This window comes from Protomyctophum bolini (genome assembly GCF_963924005.1).
Source record: "Protomyctophum bolini genome assembly, chromosome: 19".
NCBI classification, from domain to species: domain Eukaryota; kingdom Metazoa; phylum Chordata; class Actinopteri; order Myctophiformes; family Myctophidae; genus Protomyctophum; species Protomyctophum bolini.
Window position 1 is genome coordinate 1,798,873 of NC_137880.1, and position 15,540 is coordinate 1,814,412.

Below are 15,540 nucleotides of genomic sequence, written 5' to 3' on the forward strand. Positions count from 1 at the left end.
GCCCTTCCCCGCCCCCTTCCCAGACCTAGACCACGTCAACAGGAGTGAGGACTTTAAAATATAATAACACATAATGCTCCCAAAACTATCTATTGCACAAAACATTACAAAATAAAAGTGTCAATAAATAATATGGCATGTGAGGGATCTTTGGTGGAATGCATTCATTCACTTGTATATCTTATATTACCTGCTACATAATTTTGACTAAAACCTGTCAGCTCCTTATTTGTCATTGAACTTTTATTTAAAATCGTTGGTGTTGGTGTTCTTAAAACTGGACAGTTGTGTGTTGTGTAACTTTAGAGAGATCATGACATGATAGCAGGGAAATTGCATAAGCGTGTCTGCTCTGACTTGTAGCCTACTGTATATACGTTTTCCACAATATCAATTGCGCTTTCAAAGCCAGTATGAAATAGGAAGTGCGGTAGGTTACGTAATTTCTAAAGGCAACCGGAAATCTTAAAGTCACAGAACATTGGATCACAATACAATATAATGCCTGGGCAAGTGGAAGCACTATTAACCACGTTACCTGTGCGCGTGTGTGTGTGTGTGTGTGTGTGTGTGTGTGTGTGTGTGTGTGTGTGTGTGTGTGTGTGCATACAGTGTGAGCTGTCAAAATAACAGTGCTGTCATCGTTTAGGGTAGTGAAGATAATATATATAGGAAATCAGTGTGTTGTGAAGAGGTCAAAAACCTGCAGGAAGAATTTAAGTCATAAAGGTATAGATGGCTGTAGCGAGGCATTCTGAAAACATTGAGGTCCAAGATGCAGACTACGAGAATGAAACCACCGTCACTGCAAGAAGAACTAATGTAGAAATGTCTGAAGAAGGACATTATGAGAGTCTTGATCTGGACAAGATAGTCGATGCCGTCTATGGAGATCTACGGACCAAGAAGAAGTCTGGTAAGAGATATTACTAAGACTAAAAAGCACCAATACAAACACGTTTAAACCTTTTAAAAACCCTCTAAGACCCAGCGTTGCTTTATAGCAACAAGTTATATTTTAATTAATTACTTAATTATTATTAAAAATTCGTTATTTTTTCACCTAAACGTCATCAGTGATGTTCATTGCAATGCCATTTCAATGCCATTGGTCATGATATTTGCATATAAATACCCCCCACAGAGGCTGAAATTCACACAAATTAAAAGTTTCTGGACTGTGCAATTTTTTTTTTTTTTTAACCTATGACTTTTGACCTTTAACCCTAATAAAGTAAGTAAAATAATTGTAATATCTTTTTTTTGTGATCATTAGAATGTCTAGAACATGATTTATTCATTATTGTTTTAGTATTTTTTTTTATATAATTATTATAAATTTTATAATTTTATATATTTTTTATATTTTTGTAACATCATTTTTAGTCTTAGTCCTAGTAGTACAAAGTAGTAGTAAGGTTGAAATACATTTTTTGCAAGTAGAAATTAATGCGGGTCTTAGAGGTTTAAACCATAAGTTCAAAGATTTTAACTGATCTCCCTCCCTCCTTCTCCCACAGTATGTATATATGTGTGTGTGTGTGTGTGTGTGTGTGTGTGTGTGTGTGTGTGTGTGTGTGTGTGTGTGTGTGTGTGTGTGCATGTGTGTGCGTGTGCATGTGTGTGTTGTGTGCGTGTGTGTGTGTTGTGTGTGTGTGTGTGTGTGTGTGTGTGTGTGTGTGTGTGTGTGTGTGTGCAAGAGAGAGAGAGAGAGAGAGAGAGAGAGAGAGAAACTGTAGCAAAGCCCCGAATGCCAAGATAAAATAGCATTTACGCTCGCATTACGTACATCTTATGTCTATTTGTGAGTTCAAGTACATAATTTACAAAAAATCATGATAAGTGCCATTTTCATTAAACCAAACCAAGTAATTATCAAGATAGTTACCATGTATTAACTTGTCAATAATTCAAGCCTCTCATCCTTGAAAGATGTCTACATATATTTATGCTTTTCCAGTCTTGACAAAGAATGTGAGACAGATGAGAGTTGAGGCCGAGGACAGTTATAGAAGCGATTTTCAACGTAATTTCAAAGTACTTTGGTCCGGTTGGGTTTAGCTAACGATACGTATGTAACTACGGTTCTATGAGTCCCGAATGACCGCCAGAGGCGGTGCTTTAAGCACTGAATACGTCCCTTCGCGCATGCGCAGTCGAGTATTTTATACCAACAATGTCAATTTTGACCCCGTGATGACCCCCGGAGTAGTCTATATCTTCCGGCAGTCACCTGGGGCTCAGTTCCTACAGAATCTTCTCGCGAGAACACGAGGATTCTGAGTGACAAGAGTGCCTCTGGCGGTCATTCGGGACTGATAGAACCGTAGTTACATACGTAACTATCGTTCTATTTCGTCCCTGCTGACCGCCAGAGGCGGTGCTTTAAGCACTGAATGACTTATACCAGCCAAGTCACGAGGAATCCTGATTACAAACCTCAAAGGGTAGAACCGGAGGATTCGGGGAAGAGGACCACGTCCAATGGGTGGGGAGTGGCCACATTCACCCTGTAGAATCTTGAGAAAGTGCCTGCCGAAGCCCATGAGGCGGCGGCACAAATGTCCTCCAAGGGCACCCCTCTCATGGCAGCCCATGATGTGGAAATGCTCCTTGTAGAGTGGCACCGTACCCCTGATGGTACGGGGAGGTTACTTACCTCATAGGCGTGGCTGATTGTGTCTACAATCCAGTGGGACAGGCGCTGCTTGGAGAGAGCGCCGCCTTTGTTCACACCACTATGGCAAAGAAATAGCTGCTCTGCCCGCCTGATGCGTGCAGTAGCTTCAATGTAGGCTCTCAGAGCCCGGACTGGGCACAACAGCTCCAGTTTGTCTGTCACCTCCCCAGGTGGGGGATTAAATCGAGCCAGCCTGATAGGCCGGTTGAGGTGAGCCTGCGACAGTTTGTTTGGCCACAGCGTGACCCCCGAGCCGTCTGCGTTCCACCTCAGACATGATTCACTGACTGACAGAGCGTGCAGTTCACTGACGCGCTTTGCCGATGTAATGGCCAGGAGAAGGGATGTCTTGTATGACGCCCTCTTCAGCTCGGCCTGTGCCAAGGGTTCGAAGGGAGGCCCGCACAGGGCGTCCAGTACCCGGTTAAGGTCCCATGACGGAGCTCTCGGGGGATGCAACCTCTGAGCCCCTCTCAGGAAGGGGAGGCGGACTATTTTCCGACAGCATTCTAGCCGACGGGGCAACGGTCCGCTCCGCAGCAGGGGGACCGTCGCTGCGATGCGAAAAAGCGATGGTCCGACATGCGCTGCTCCCGTGCTTGCGGTTAGGGTTAGGTTAGGATTGAGGTTTCGGATCAATATGCTGTCGGGAAAAAAAACCTGCACCCCTCAGGAAGAGGGACACCAGGTTGTGGCTCCCTACTGTGCGGTCGTTAATTGCCACATGGCGGCAGGATATTGCTGCCACGTAAACCTTCAAGGTAGGGGGACCGGCCCTTACCTAGTAGGGATTGCAGGAACTCCAGGATTTTGGGTACAGGGCAGTGTACTGGGTCTTCGCCCAGATCCCTACACCAGCTGGGAAACAGTTTCCACCTGTTGTCGTACTGTAGCCTGGTAGACGGCGCTCTGGCGTTCAGTATGGTGTGTCTCACCGGGCTGCTCAGCAGTGGCTCCGGCCCCTGAGCGGCCAGACGCACAGCTGGAGGCGTTGTGGGCATGGGTGCCAGATCCGGCCTCCCAGCTGCGACAGTAGGTCCCTCCTGTCGGGGAGGCGCCAAGGCGCTCCGTGACAGAGGCTGTGGAGCAGGGGGAACCATGTCCTCCCTGGCCAGAAAGGGGCCACCAGCAGGATGGTGTGACCCTCCTGTACGACCCTCTGGAGAACTGTACGTACCAGAGGTAAGTGGTGGAAATGCATAGAGCAGCTCCTGTGGCCAGGGGTGCGCCAGTGCGTCCAGGCCTAGAGGACTGACGGTTTCCGCTAGGGAAAACCAGCGAGGGCAGTGGGTTGACTCCCCTGAAGCGAAGAGGTCCACCTGTGCTCTCCCGAAGCGGGCCCAGATGGTGTGCACCACATCCGGATGGAGGCGCCATTCCCCTGACGGGGGCTTCTGGCGGGAGAGGAAGTCTGCGAGGTGGTTCCGCTCCTGGTATGTGCACCGCCCGTAGGCTGGTGAGACGGGGGGCCGCCCACGTCAGCAGGTCTGTGGACACCTCTAGCAGTCGTGCGGACTTGGTTCCGCCCTGGTGATTGATGTGGAATACGGTTGAGGTGTTGTCTGACCGTATGAGGATGTGCCTGCCTTTCAAGTATGGCAGGAAGCGTTGTAGGGCCAGGTGCACCGCACGTAGCTCCAGCACATTTATGTGGTCTAGGCGATCTTCCGCCGACCACTGGTCGCGAGCTGTCCTGCTCTGCCACACCGCACCCCAGCCCAGGGGGCAAGCGTCGGTGGTGACGATCTCCCTGCGAGAGGGAATGGACCCCATAGGGACCCCCCTCGACAGGTACGCCCTGTCCCTCCATGGGGCTAGGGCGAGTAGACACTGTTGTGACACGGTTATCTTCTTGTGTCTGTGTCGCTCGGCATCCAACTGAAAACTGTTCAGCCACCTCTGCAGGGGGCGCAGTTGCAGCAAACCCAGGGGGACAACGGCCGCCACGGACGTCAGTTTGCCCAAGAGGCGGAGAAATGTGATGAGCGACAGCCGACTGCCTCTCCGGAACATGGGAAGAAACTTTATAATGTCGTCCACCCGGCGTGAGGACGGACAGGCTTTCATCGTTATGGTGTGTAACGCCAGACCAATAAATGTTGTGGTTTGGGATGGGATCAGGCAACTTTTTTCCACATTTACCTTTAACCCCAGCCGGGCTGCATGGGACAGGAGACGTGCTGTGTCCTCGGCTACCAGCGCCTGGGATGGCGCGCAAATCAGCCAGTCGTCGAGGTATGGAAGGATCTTGACGCCCTGCGATCGGAGAGGCGCCAGCGCCGCTGCCACACACCTTGTGAATACTCTCGGAGAGAGGGAGAGCCCGAACGGCAGAACTCTGAACTGCCAGTGGCGGCCTCGATAGGCAAACCGCAGGAACTGGCGGTGTTGCCGAGCAATGGGGGCATGAAAGTATGCGTCCTTTAGGTCCACTGATGTGAACCATTCCCTGTGGGCAAGTCTCTACTAGGCCATAGCATACAATTCAATTAAATTCATGCATGGGAATCAAACAGTGTAAGCTGGCAAAGAGACCCGAACTTATCCGTTCAGCTTTGACCAGTGCTGAACGGGACGCTATCAGGTCACCGATCGTAGCACGCAACCGTGTGTGTGGCAGGGAAGCAGCGCGCACGCAGCCTATGCGCACAGGGGTTGTTTGCTTACCTTTGTTAGTTCGTTCCCACGGGGAAAAGAAGATGTAAAGTCGATAATAAGAGTCGCAGTTCCTGGAGGGCGAACGCACGCGTCGCTACTCCGACCAATAATGGTCACGGGACTACCAGCGACTCAATAGTTCTGTAACAATGCAGTTCAATTCTGCTGTAGAACTCTGTACTGTGTACAACTTGCGCAAGCGAGAAGAAATTAGGGACTGAGCCCCAGGTGACTGCCGGAAGATATAGACTACTCCGGGGGTCATCACGGGGTCAAAATTGACATTGTTGGTATAAAATACTCGACTGCGCATGCGCGAAGGGACGTATTCAGTGCTTAAAGCACCGCCTCTGGCGGTCAGCAGGGACGAAATAGAACAGCATTTACTCTGATCTTGTTTTTGTCTTAACAGGGATAAGGCCTTTCAGAGTTGTTGTGGGTGTTGCTGTGTGTCTGGGGATTCTGTGTCTTATAATGGGTGTGACCATTGCCCAGGGTGTGCACTGTGAGTATATACGGTATTCACTAAACTACCACATTACTCACTCAGGGAGTTTGTTGCCTGAAATTTTTGTAAATGCGACAAGTATTAAGGCCACCACAGTATTAACCCAGAACTTCTTTTTCATTTAAGTTTATTTTGGTGTGTGTGGAATTATTAGTTTACAAACATTGGGACTGGGCGCACGGGTGACTGTTTCATGTAATCAATTCTCAACAGATGATGAATAAAGTAGGCCTAGTGTTGACAATTTAATGCACGTAAATAATAACAACAACATTGAGTTTTTTCTTCTTCTCAAATAAAAATGTCCACGCAGAGGCTTGACCTCATCATGAACAGTAACAATAACTGTCTGTATCATCCATTTCTGTCCTTCAGATCGTTCACCCTGCAGTAACAGCATGACCAACGACACCCTGATGCATCATTACAACACCCTAAAGTCCAGCTACGATAACCAGACCCTGGAGTTTACCCAGATAAATGTCCTCAACACCAACCTGAACCAGGAGAAGGACCTGCTTCAAAGTGAAGTAAACCAGCTGAAGACACAGATAGCAGGTGAGAGAAGATACAAAATAAATTAAAATGGTATAAATAAAATAAATACATAAATGTAGTGGAGTCCAAACTAACTACAATATTTGCCTCTGAGAAGTAGTGAAGTGTAGAAGTATAAAGTAGGCCCATCACAAACTTGAAATACTTATCCGAAGTAAAAAATACCAGGAATGTTTACTTGAGTAAATGTAGGGAGTAGAAAACACCATTGATAAAGTAGATGAATAGTTCTACCCTCCACTCCACTACATCTCTGAATACTATTATTATTATGATGTGTTATGTGTGTTATAATAGATTTCCAGTACATTGAACATGTACTGAAGTAAATCTCCTGTTTGATGTTTGTAGACAGGCCGTGTCCCAGTGGATGGAAGAAGTTTGGATGCAGCTGTTACTACAGAACTACTGGAGGGAAAACATGGCAGGGAGGTAGAGACGTCTAGGAGCTGATCTGGTGGTCATTAACAGTAGAGAAGAGCAGGTTAGTGTGTGTGTGTGTGTGTGTGTGTGTGTGTGTGTGTGTGTGTGTGTGTGTGTGTGTGTGTGTGCGCGTGTGTGTGCATACGTGTGTCGATCATTATAGTGAAGTGTATTGAATAGAATTAATGATGATTCAATCATGTACAAATAATCAGGTATTCATCAGAGGGTTGAGGACTGAGGGGTCTTATGGATCATGGATTGGTCTGAACAGGACTCAGGGCAGCTGGACGTGGGTGGATGGAACACCACTGACAACAGAGTGAGACATTTTACATGTTTTCATTGTAATCAAAGTCTATCAAAGTCACTTTATTTGAGTGACTGAGTGGATGTGGTTAAATAAATACATTGTTTATTGTGCAGGTACTGGGGCAGTGGATATCGTCATAATGATGGATACTGGAACTGTGCAGTCTACGATCACAGGCCTGACCCTGGAACATGGGCTAATAGTGGATGTTCAGCTACAGCGTCATCAATCTGTGAGACTAAGTGATGTTTGTTTTCACTTCATTGATGAAACTGCAGTTCAGTGTTCTGCTGCTACAGCAGTAATTAGTAGTGAAAATGATAAAAAAAAAATATATATATATATATATATATATATATATATATATATATATATATCTTTAAGTACTACATTTTGTACCTATAACCACTTTAACACAAACCACCAACTATGATGCTTTAGCATGTTATTAATTTGGCTTTCACACCTTGACCCAATTCTGGGGACGAACATTCTGCGAAAATAGCAGATCTACAAGCCCACAGCGTGTCACAAAACGATGCATTGTGAGCTTGTAGATCAGCTATTTTCACAGTGAAGATAGTGCAGAAGTTCTCAAAGTGTGGTGCGGGGGCCCCTATAGGAGTCATTGGTGCGGTTCCAGTGGGTCGCCAGATATATATATATATTTTTTAAAGAATTGTAGTTTGGCTATTATTTTGTACATTTTAGAAAAATCTACACATTTATAATTTAGACTTTTACAAAAACGTCTCGGGGGTCTCTGACATAAAGACCTCTAGATGGGGGTCTGCGGTCAAATACATATCAATTACATACATTTGGGGGTCCTTGACATGAAAATGTTAGAGCCCTGGGCGACCCCTGAGGACCAAGAATATAGGGCAGGATCAGGTAGGATGAAAAACGTTTTTTTGTTTTTGTTTTTAAACATGTTAAAATAGATTATCTACAAATGGTAACATTTTATTTATATAGCGCCTTCATCCAAGGCACTTTACAGAGATTGTGCATTACATTCACACATCGACGCCGGGGGAAACCATGCAAGGCACCAACCTGCACATCGGGAACAATTCGGGGTTCAGAGTCTTGCTCAAGGACACTTTCGACACTAACTCTGGGGGAGCCCGTGTTCGAACTGGGAACCTCGCGACTGGTTTCCATCCGGTGCAACCCCTGAGCCAGTACTGCCCCTACAAGCTCACAACGCATCGCGATGCGACTATTACTGTACACCCACTGTTCATTAGCCTGACCCTGTATTTCAGTGGCTGAAACTAAAAAGGCCCCACATACATACAGAGGCACATTTGATGAACAACAGTCAAAGTGATCAGGAGGGCTCAGAGCATTAACACTCCACAAGGGCTCATTCAAGTCAATCAGAAAGACCTCATGGGATTGTTTTGCCCAAGCTAAAGATAGTCTCAAGAATGACCTCTGATCATGAAAGGCTAAAGCCCAGTCCACTTCGCAAATTGAACTAGTCACAACCAAAAGTGTGCCTACCTGCTACGGGTCAATTCAGAGTCAGACCACTGCAACTTGTTACAACTGGTTGCAAGTTGCAACTGCATGTGTCGGACATGTGACGAACTGGGTTTTAGACCTCTGTGCCTTCCTTCTGTTTAGCCTTGCAGTGGCCAGACACTGGTCTGGCCAAAAAAAAGCCCCTTCATTAAATGAAAAGAGTATATGTTTGTGGTCATATCATTTTATTTGCTAAAAGAAAAAATCCAATAAGTTCTGATGGTGAAGCTAAATTATGTCATTCTATTTTGCTATATATGCCATTTGTTTTTGCTTGTTCGCTCATATCATGTATTTTTGATCTTCTTATATTCGTATTGTTAGTCTTTAACCACATGAACCTTGCATTATTATTCATTATTATTATAGTCATAATAGAAATTCTGAGAAACTAGTCTTCAAAAATAGCAAATCTACAAGTTCACAACGCGTCACAAGGTACTAGAGCTGCTATTTTGATGAAGCTGATTTGGTCTAGCCGCTGTAGAGAAAGTAGTAGTGCAATATTATGTAGCTGTATTTTAACCCTGTTTTTATGAAAGCTTTTAATAAAACTTTACTTGACAAGAGCATTATTCAACTCTTTATTTTACAATTCTACTGATTAAACTAGAATTGGTGAAAGTGGTGACACAAAGAAATGAGAAAAAATTAATTGGAACTGCAAAAGCTGAAAAATGGCAACTCACCTGAACATGTATTATCTGTTTATTTAAGACGTGGAGGGACGGGGAGACTTTTACTGAAGAAAAGCTCTATACTGTATAGTGAAAAACTGTATAGTGAGTGACTAAGTGATGATTAGCCTACTATCAGAGATATAGATAAAGCCCTGGCGATTTTTTGCTTATTAACCTGTTAAAAAGCCTAACAGATTCTAGCATGTTCACACTTCACACACTAAGTGTGACGTGCATGTGTTCGCCATGTTTTAAAACCAGATTTCACACCCCCATATGTCTCAGAAACACTGAGGAAGCTCGCTTCCTTCGACTTCTGTACGTTATTTAAAGTGGTATGCATGCATTTGTGAGTGACTTAATTTGATATTTTTGGGTCCTTTTTTGTTTGCACCGATCATGCTCTGAAGACTTTAGAGTTGAGAACACCTAATGAAACCAGAATTCATTAGCCCCTGCTCTAAATAGCCAGCAGCCCCAATTTTCTAAATTATCTCACAACACTAAACAGTGCTCATAAAATGAAGCATGGCAGTGTCTATTATGTATACATTATGTCTGGTATTAAAAGGCTGAACTGGGAGGACATGCGTGTCCAGTATATGATTTTTTCAGTTCATTAGAAGAAAAATGTCATCATTGAGGACAGTATACACGTAGTCACGTGACGACGGTGACTTGCATGAGATATATGTGCTCGCCACATCCTAGAACCTTCTCGCTGCAGCATTTCTTAAGCGAGAGGGGAACTCAGATGATGTAAGAATGAACTTCACGTCTCTGTAACAATGACAACCTGCTGCTATGTGTCAGGAGGAGGAAACACAACAAACTGGCCTTATTTAGACATGAAAAAGGTCAGTTTCTCCTATGGAGGTGCTAGCACTGCTTGGCTCCTCCTCCTCTGATGGGGGAGTCACCCAACTCTGCCAGTTCACGTAGCCCCAGTGATACCGCCTCATCCGCCTCGCTGTAACTTTTTACACAGTACTCCCACGTCACAGACCCATGGTTTATAGTAATCATGTAATAATGATAATTATAATAATGGATTTTACATTATAGATAGTCAATACAAGAGAAGAATATACAGTCACTCTCATCCAGGGTGCCCAAAAGGTAGATCGCGATCTACCAGTAGATCACAAAGGCTGTACAGGTATAGATCACAGGACATGTCCCTAAATAATATTTAATTTAATCATATAAAAAACTATTTTTGGAATATGCCACTTGAGTTACTGTAGGTGACTTGATTGATTGACAAAAGGGGCCTGTAAGCTCAAACTCACAATGCAATATTTTGTTTTCAACAGTGTTGCTGTGCACAAATATCTGTAGCATTACAAATTAAAAACAAAAAAAACTGTTAGATTTCTCCCCCTCTATTTCCCATTCCAAGTGCATTTGCCCCCTCAGGCACATATTTAAACTATTTTCACCTTTTCAGCAATGGTGGGTAGATCTTGTTGAGCTGATCATTTTAGTTGTTGTAAGATGTCGTATGTTGTAAGATGTTGTAAGATGTCGTAAGATGTCGACACATATTTACACCATGCCAGACTTGAGAGAGAGAGTGATGGAGAGAGAGAGGACAGAGAGGGTACACTGAGGACAGAGGACAGTTGGAGGACAGTGGTGGACGTATGAGAACACACACACACACACACACACACACACACACACACACACACACGGTTGCTAATCCTCTAATCACAAGGTTTGACTACTTGAACAGATCAAAGTTCGCTCAACATTTTAGGGATAAGACAGATCTGAGATCTGCTCTAAACCAGACTTCACACAGCTCTACTGCAGCCTGTTCCCTTCTGCTGATTATGTCTAGCATTAAAATGTAGGACAGGACATGCATGTGCACTTGCCCAGTATGACTTTTCAAGAGCCGCATCTACAACAAGCCAGTGTGGTTTATGTGTGTGAGTGTGTTTTCTAACAGAAAGTACAAATAAAGGTAAGTTGATACAGAGAGGGGGGGGGAGACTGGGCCTAGTTGCTAATCCTCCAAAAAAGGTTTGACTAGTTGATCAGATCAAAGTTCACCTCGTAGTATAGTGGTAGCGTATTTGACTCAATTCCCCAGACAAAATAACATTTTTTTGAGAGTAGCAGAACTTCTGGAAGTACGTGCTCTGGGCTTGTAGCTAAATCAAGGTTGTCACGTTAACTTATTGAGTTTGAGATGTATTTCCCCCCCAGTGCAAAGGTATAGTCTAGACATCGTAATTTGCATTAGACTGCATGGTCTCTCTCCATAGTATTTCAATTCAGCTCCATTCAAATTGTGGATAATAAACGTATAGGCTACCTTGTAGTAGGCTCTGGACCGTTTGCAAGGATTCTACACTACATGAAGTCCATTCATCTCCATTGACTTCACTTCAGATTCTGCACACTGGATGCATCAAAACAGTGAGTAGGCTATATGTCATTCTTTATTCATGTAATAATTTGAGGACATGGAGTTTTTATAATTCATTCTCATACCGGTATTGCCCAGATATTCTCATCTATAATTAAAGTACAGCAAGCAACAAAAGGTTAGCATTGTGCATTATGTCAAAGGCAACGCTTAACCCAAACTAACCTCAACTCATGAATGTCACCATGATATTTAAGTGTTATAAAATGCCACTGATCTCAGGAACAAGTGGGACTAGAGACCTCAGCATCAGACATTAATGAGGACTCAGGGCAAAAAGTATGCAGAAAGTTACTGATATGCCACTGGAAATGCTGGGGCAAAAGATTACCCTATCATGAATTCCAATATTTTTGATATGGTCACATTTCATTATTTTATAATATGCAAAGTTTTATGGATAGCAATCTGAATACACTGTAACGTAAAGTCAAACCTCTGACGACAACTGTAAATGTTAAATTGGACCTCTAGACTATGCCTACTAGAAATATCACATATAATACGATACACATACACAGAATATCTTATATCCCCACCCACAATTTGGGACACATTTGTGTAAATTAAAATTATATCATAGCATCATAGTATATGCATATTTGGATATATATGCGCCATATACATTTGAGATATTATTATTATTATTATTGTAATATGATGCCTATGTTCCATCCAGGGACAGTATGCAGGTGCTGAGTGGACACTGGGCTGACCTGGCTCTGCTCTACAGACAGATAGACAGTCAGTCGGACAGACAGACAGCTCTATACCTGTCTCTCTGTTAGTCCTGCTGCTGTTTCTGTCTGTCTGCCTCCTGCTGGTACAGCTGACTGTCTACCTCACATGGAAACTCAGAGAGGGTGAGACTCATGATCACATCTTAATGTCTGGATGCTGTCAATGTGTTCACAAGAGACACGTGTAGATTAGGCCTACTGTACAGGCCCTCCCACTGGGGCTGCAGTGCACACTACAATACATGTACTGTATGTGTTCTGTATTCAGAGAAGCCTTGGGCAACTTTACATTTAAACGTAACACTGTTCCACAGTTACCAGACACTTATAGAGCCACCAAACTTCTAGCGTTGGTAAAGGTGAAAACATTGTTTCCATTTCATTCTGTGTTGTTTTAGTCAAGTAACTTTTAAACCACATCCTCTCTCAAAGCTGCGGCCTTCCCTTCCCTCTGCAGGCTTTAATTTCACAAAATGCTGTTGACAGGATATCTCTTATGATTAAGGTTGCCAACCGTCCCGTAAAATACGGGTTTGTATCGTATTTGACAACTAAAAGACCTGTCCCGTAATGAACCGATACGGGACGCACTTAATCCCGTATTTTGGGGTCGTGGAAGAATGACAGCGCGTTATGGTGATTCTCAGTCGCTCACATGCGGACACTCACACATACACACACAAGCAGAAGGGGCAGCCATCTGAGCTATGGGAACAGGAGGAATACATGGAACCTGCTGTCTAGAGAGGCGCTAGGCACAGCTCATTGGTCAGTACTCTTCATAGGCATGCAGCAGAGCCAATCACTATGCAGTGTCGTATCTTAGCAACTATTTCACCAGGCTCCCGGTCCAAAACATTGAAAAAACTAATGAATGCTGTTCACAGCCAAACATCTTATCTACCTCAGAGTCAGAAAGTTCTAGTAGTGAGATATAACTAAAAAAGAAGAAAAACTAAGTGCAGAGCTGAGTGGGAAAAATATTCGGTGGATTTTTATGAAACAAAAGCTTTGCAGTTTGAAAGTGGATATTCAACCTTTCCCTACAGCTGCAATGTTGGTGAGTTTAATGTCGTTTAATACAAGCAGATGCAAATTGGATGAATGGGGAGTCAATGGATGGTTTATGGCAAGTCACTTCATATCATTAGGCTATAATAAATCTAGAGTTGCAAATTGCAAAGGACTGTGCTGTCATCATGTGCCAGTTAGCCCTGACAGGGACACATATAGGCTACTGTAGTTCCTTGTTCATCAAGCAACTCTAGAGCAGTGGTTCCCAAACTTTTTCATGTCAAGGACCCCCGCTGTAAGCACTGGACCAGGGCTAAAGGACCCTCAAATTGACACTAATGAGCCTGCGGACCCCCAATTGAAAACCTAATGCCATGGACCCCCATAAGAGAAGATAAGGCTCTAGCAGTGATTCTCAACCCGTTTAATTTCAAGGACCCCCAGTTTGTCATGCATTAGTCCACGGACCCCCATTTAATGGCATTTCTAGTTTTCTACCTCTGGAACCCCCAATTTATATTGTAAAATCTATGTTAATTTAACTCTGAGAGTATACAAATGGAACCAAATGGACCTGCACTCTCAGAGTTACAGACCCATAAGGATCCATTTGGTTCCAAAGTATCATTTAGCTGGAGACCCGTTGGAACTCACTCAAGGACCCCTGGGGGTCCCCGGACCCCATTTTGGGAACCACTGGCTTAGTAACTGTAAATGTGAATTTAAACCAGGTACTGAGAAGCCTGTATGCTTTGTAAAATGGTCTGAAATAAGGTCAAGTTTATGATTTGAACATTTGCCATTTAAGGCTTAATATTTTGTATGCTGTTTGTTAAACCTATAAAACCTTATGGCATGAACTATATGTTGGAAGGGTTAGGGTAGAGCAAAGTTTTAGGTCAGTGCAGACTGCAGATTCATTCAAGTCATGTATACTTTCCAAATCATACCTTTACTAACTTTTAGATTTCGTTTTTTGTCAATTTCATACTGCTAAATGGTCAATGTAATTACTAATTAAGTACCCCAACACTGATACACTGTTATATATATTTTTTAAACCATTAAAATCAACTAAATCATATTATAATGCAAGTAGATGTAATGACTAGTATTTATTCATAATAAAAATAATGCATACTATATACTGTAGCACTTTTACACTCTCAAACAGCTCATATAGGCCTACATGTCAATACAGGTCAGGTAGTATTTGATATTAATTATATAATATTATATTACAATTACAATATTACAACTAGAAATATTGTTCCTGAAAAAACAATGTGGGGTCGCTGGAAGCCAAAAGATTGTACTGTGTTGTTTAATTTAATGTAATTGATTAACGTAATTTAGACCTGAAATTGGGGGGGGGGGGGGGTTTGACCGGAAATTACCCAATTTTTCTATAACATTTTCAAATAAGGGACACCAATTTTTAATAAGGGACACCAAAAAATGTCGGCGCGCGGCGACACGCCGCGTGCCCGAGAAATGTCCCTTATTTGAAAATCTAATAGTTGGCAACCCTACTTATGATTGATTGATTGGCTACCTTATTAACAGTTTGCAGAAAAGAGCACAAGAAAGTACAGTTCAATACAAGGTCTGCTAAGAGGATTTATAATATAAGCCAAGAAAGCACGGCTTGTTTCCATTGGGTTCCTTCATATTCAATTAATCTGAACATCTGAACTCCAGTTGATATAAACCACAATACTACTGTAAATTACTTTAAATTAATAACTCAAATGAATTAACAATGAATTTCACTTTATATGTGTCATGACACAAACACACACCTCTATATATCTCCATTAATCTCCTCGTCCTCTTTACTCTCTTGTCTCCTAGTTGAAGCTGAGCTGTCAGACCTTCCACAGGAGAGAGGCACCACCATCTACTGGCCACGGAACAGAACTACACCCCATAGACACAACTGGCACTGGGTCACTCACAGTCACCCACCTGACAGAACACACACAAGACATGT

The 15,540-nt window shown here is 43.4% G+C and overlaps 1 protein-coding gene across 1 annotated transcript; it reads left to right on the forward strand.

The window, feature by feature from the left end:
- Positions 1-669: 669 nt before the first annotated feature.
- Positions 670-6,850, forward strand: LOC308334108 (uncharacterized protein; the record flags this gene model as incomplete). Its single annotated transcript, XM_080790696.1, has 4 exons — positions 670-916; positions 5,751-5,843; positions 6,222-6,404; positions 6,756-6,850. The coding sequence occupies exons 1-4, from the start codon at positions 736-738 to the stop codon at positions 6,848-6,850; spliced, it is 552 nt and encodes a 183-aa protein (XP_080646822.1). The 5' UTR covers positions 670-735.
- Positions 6,851-15,540: the final 8,690 nt, after the last annotated feature.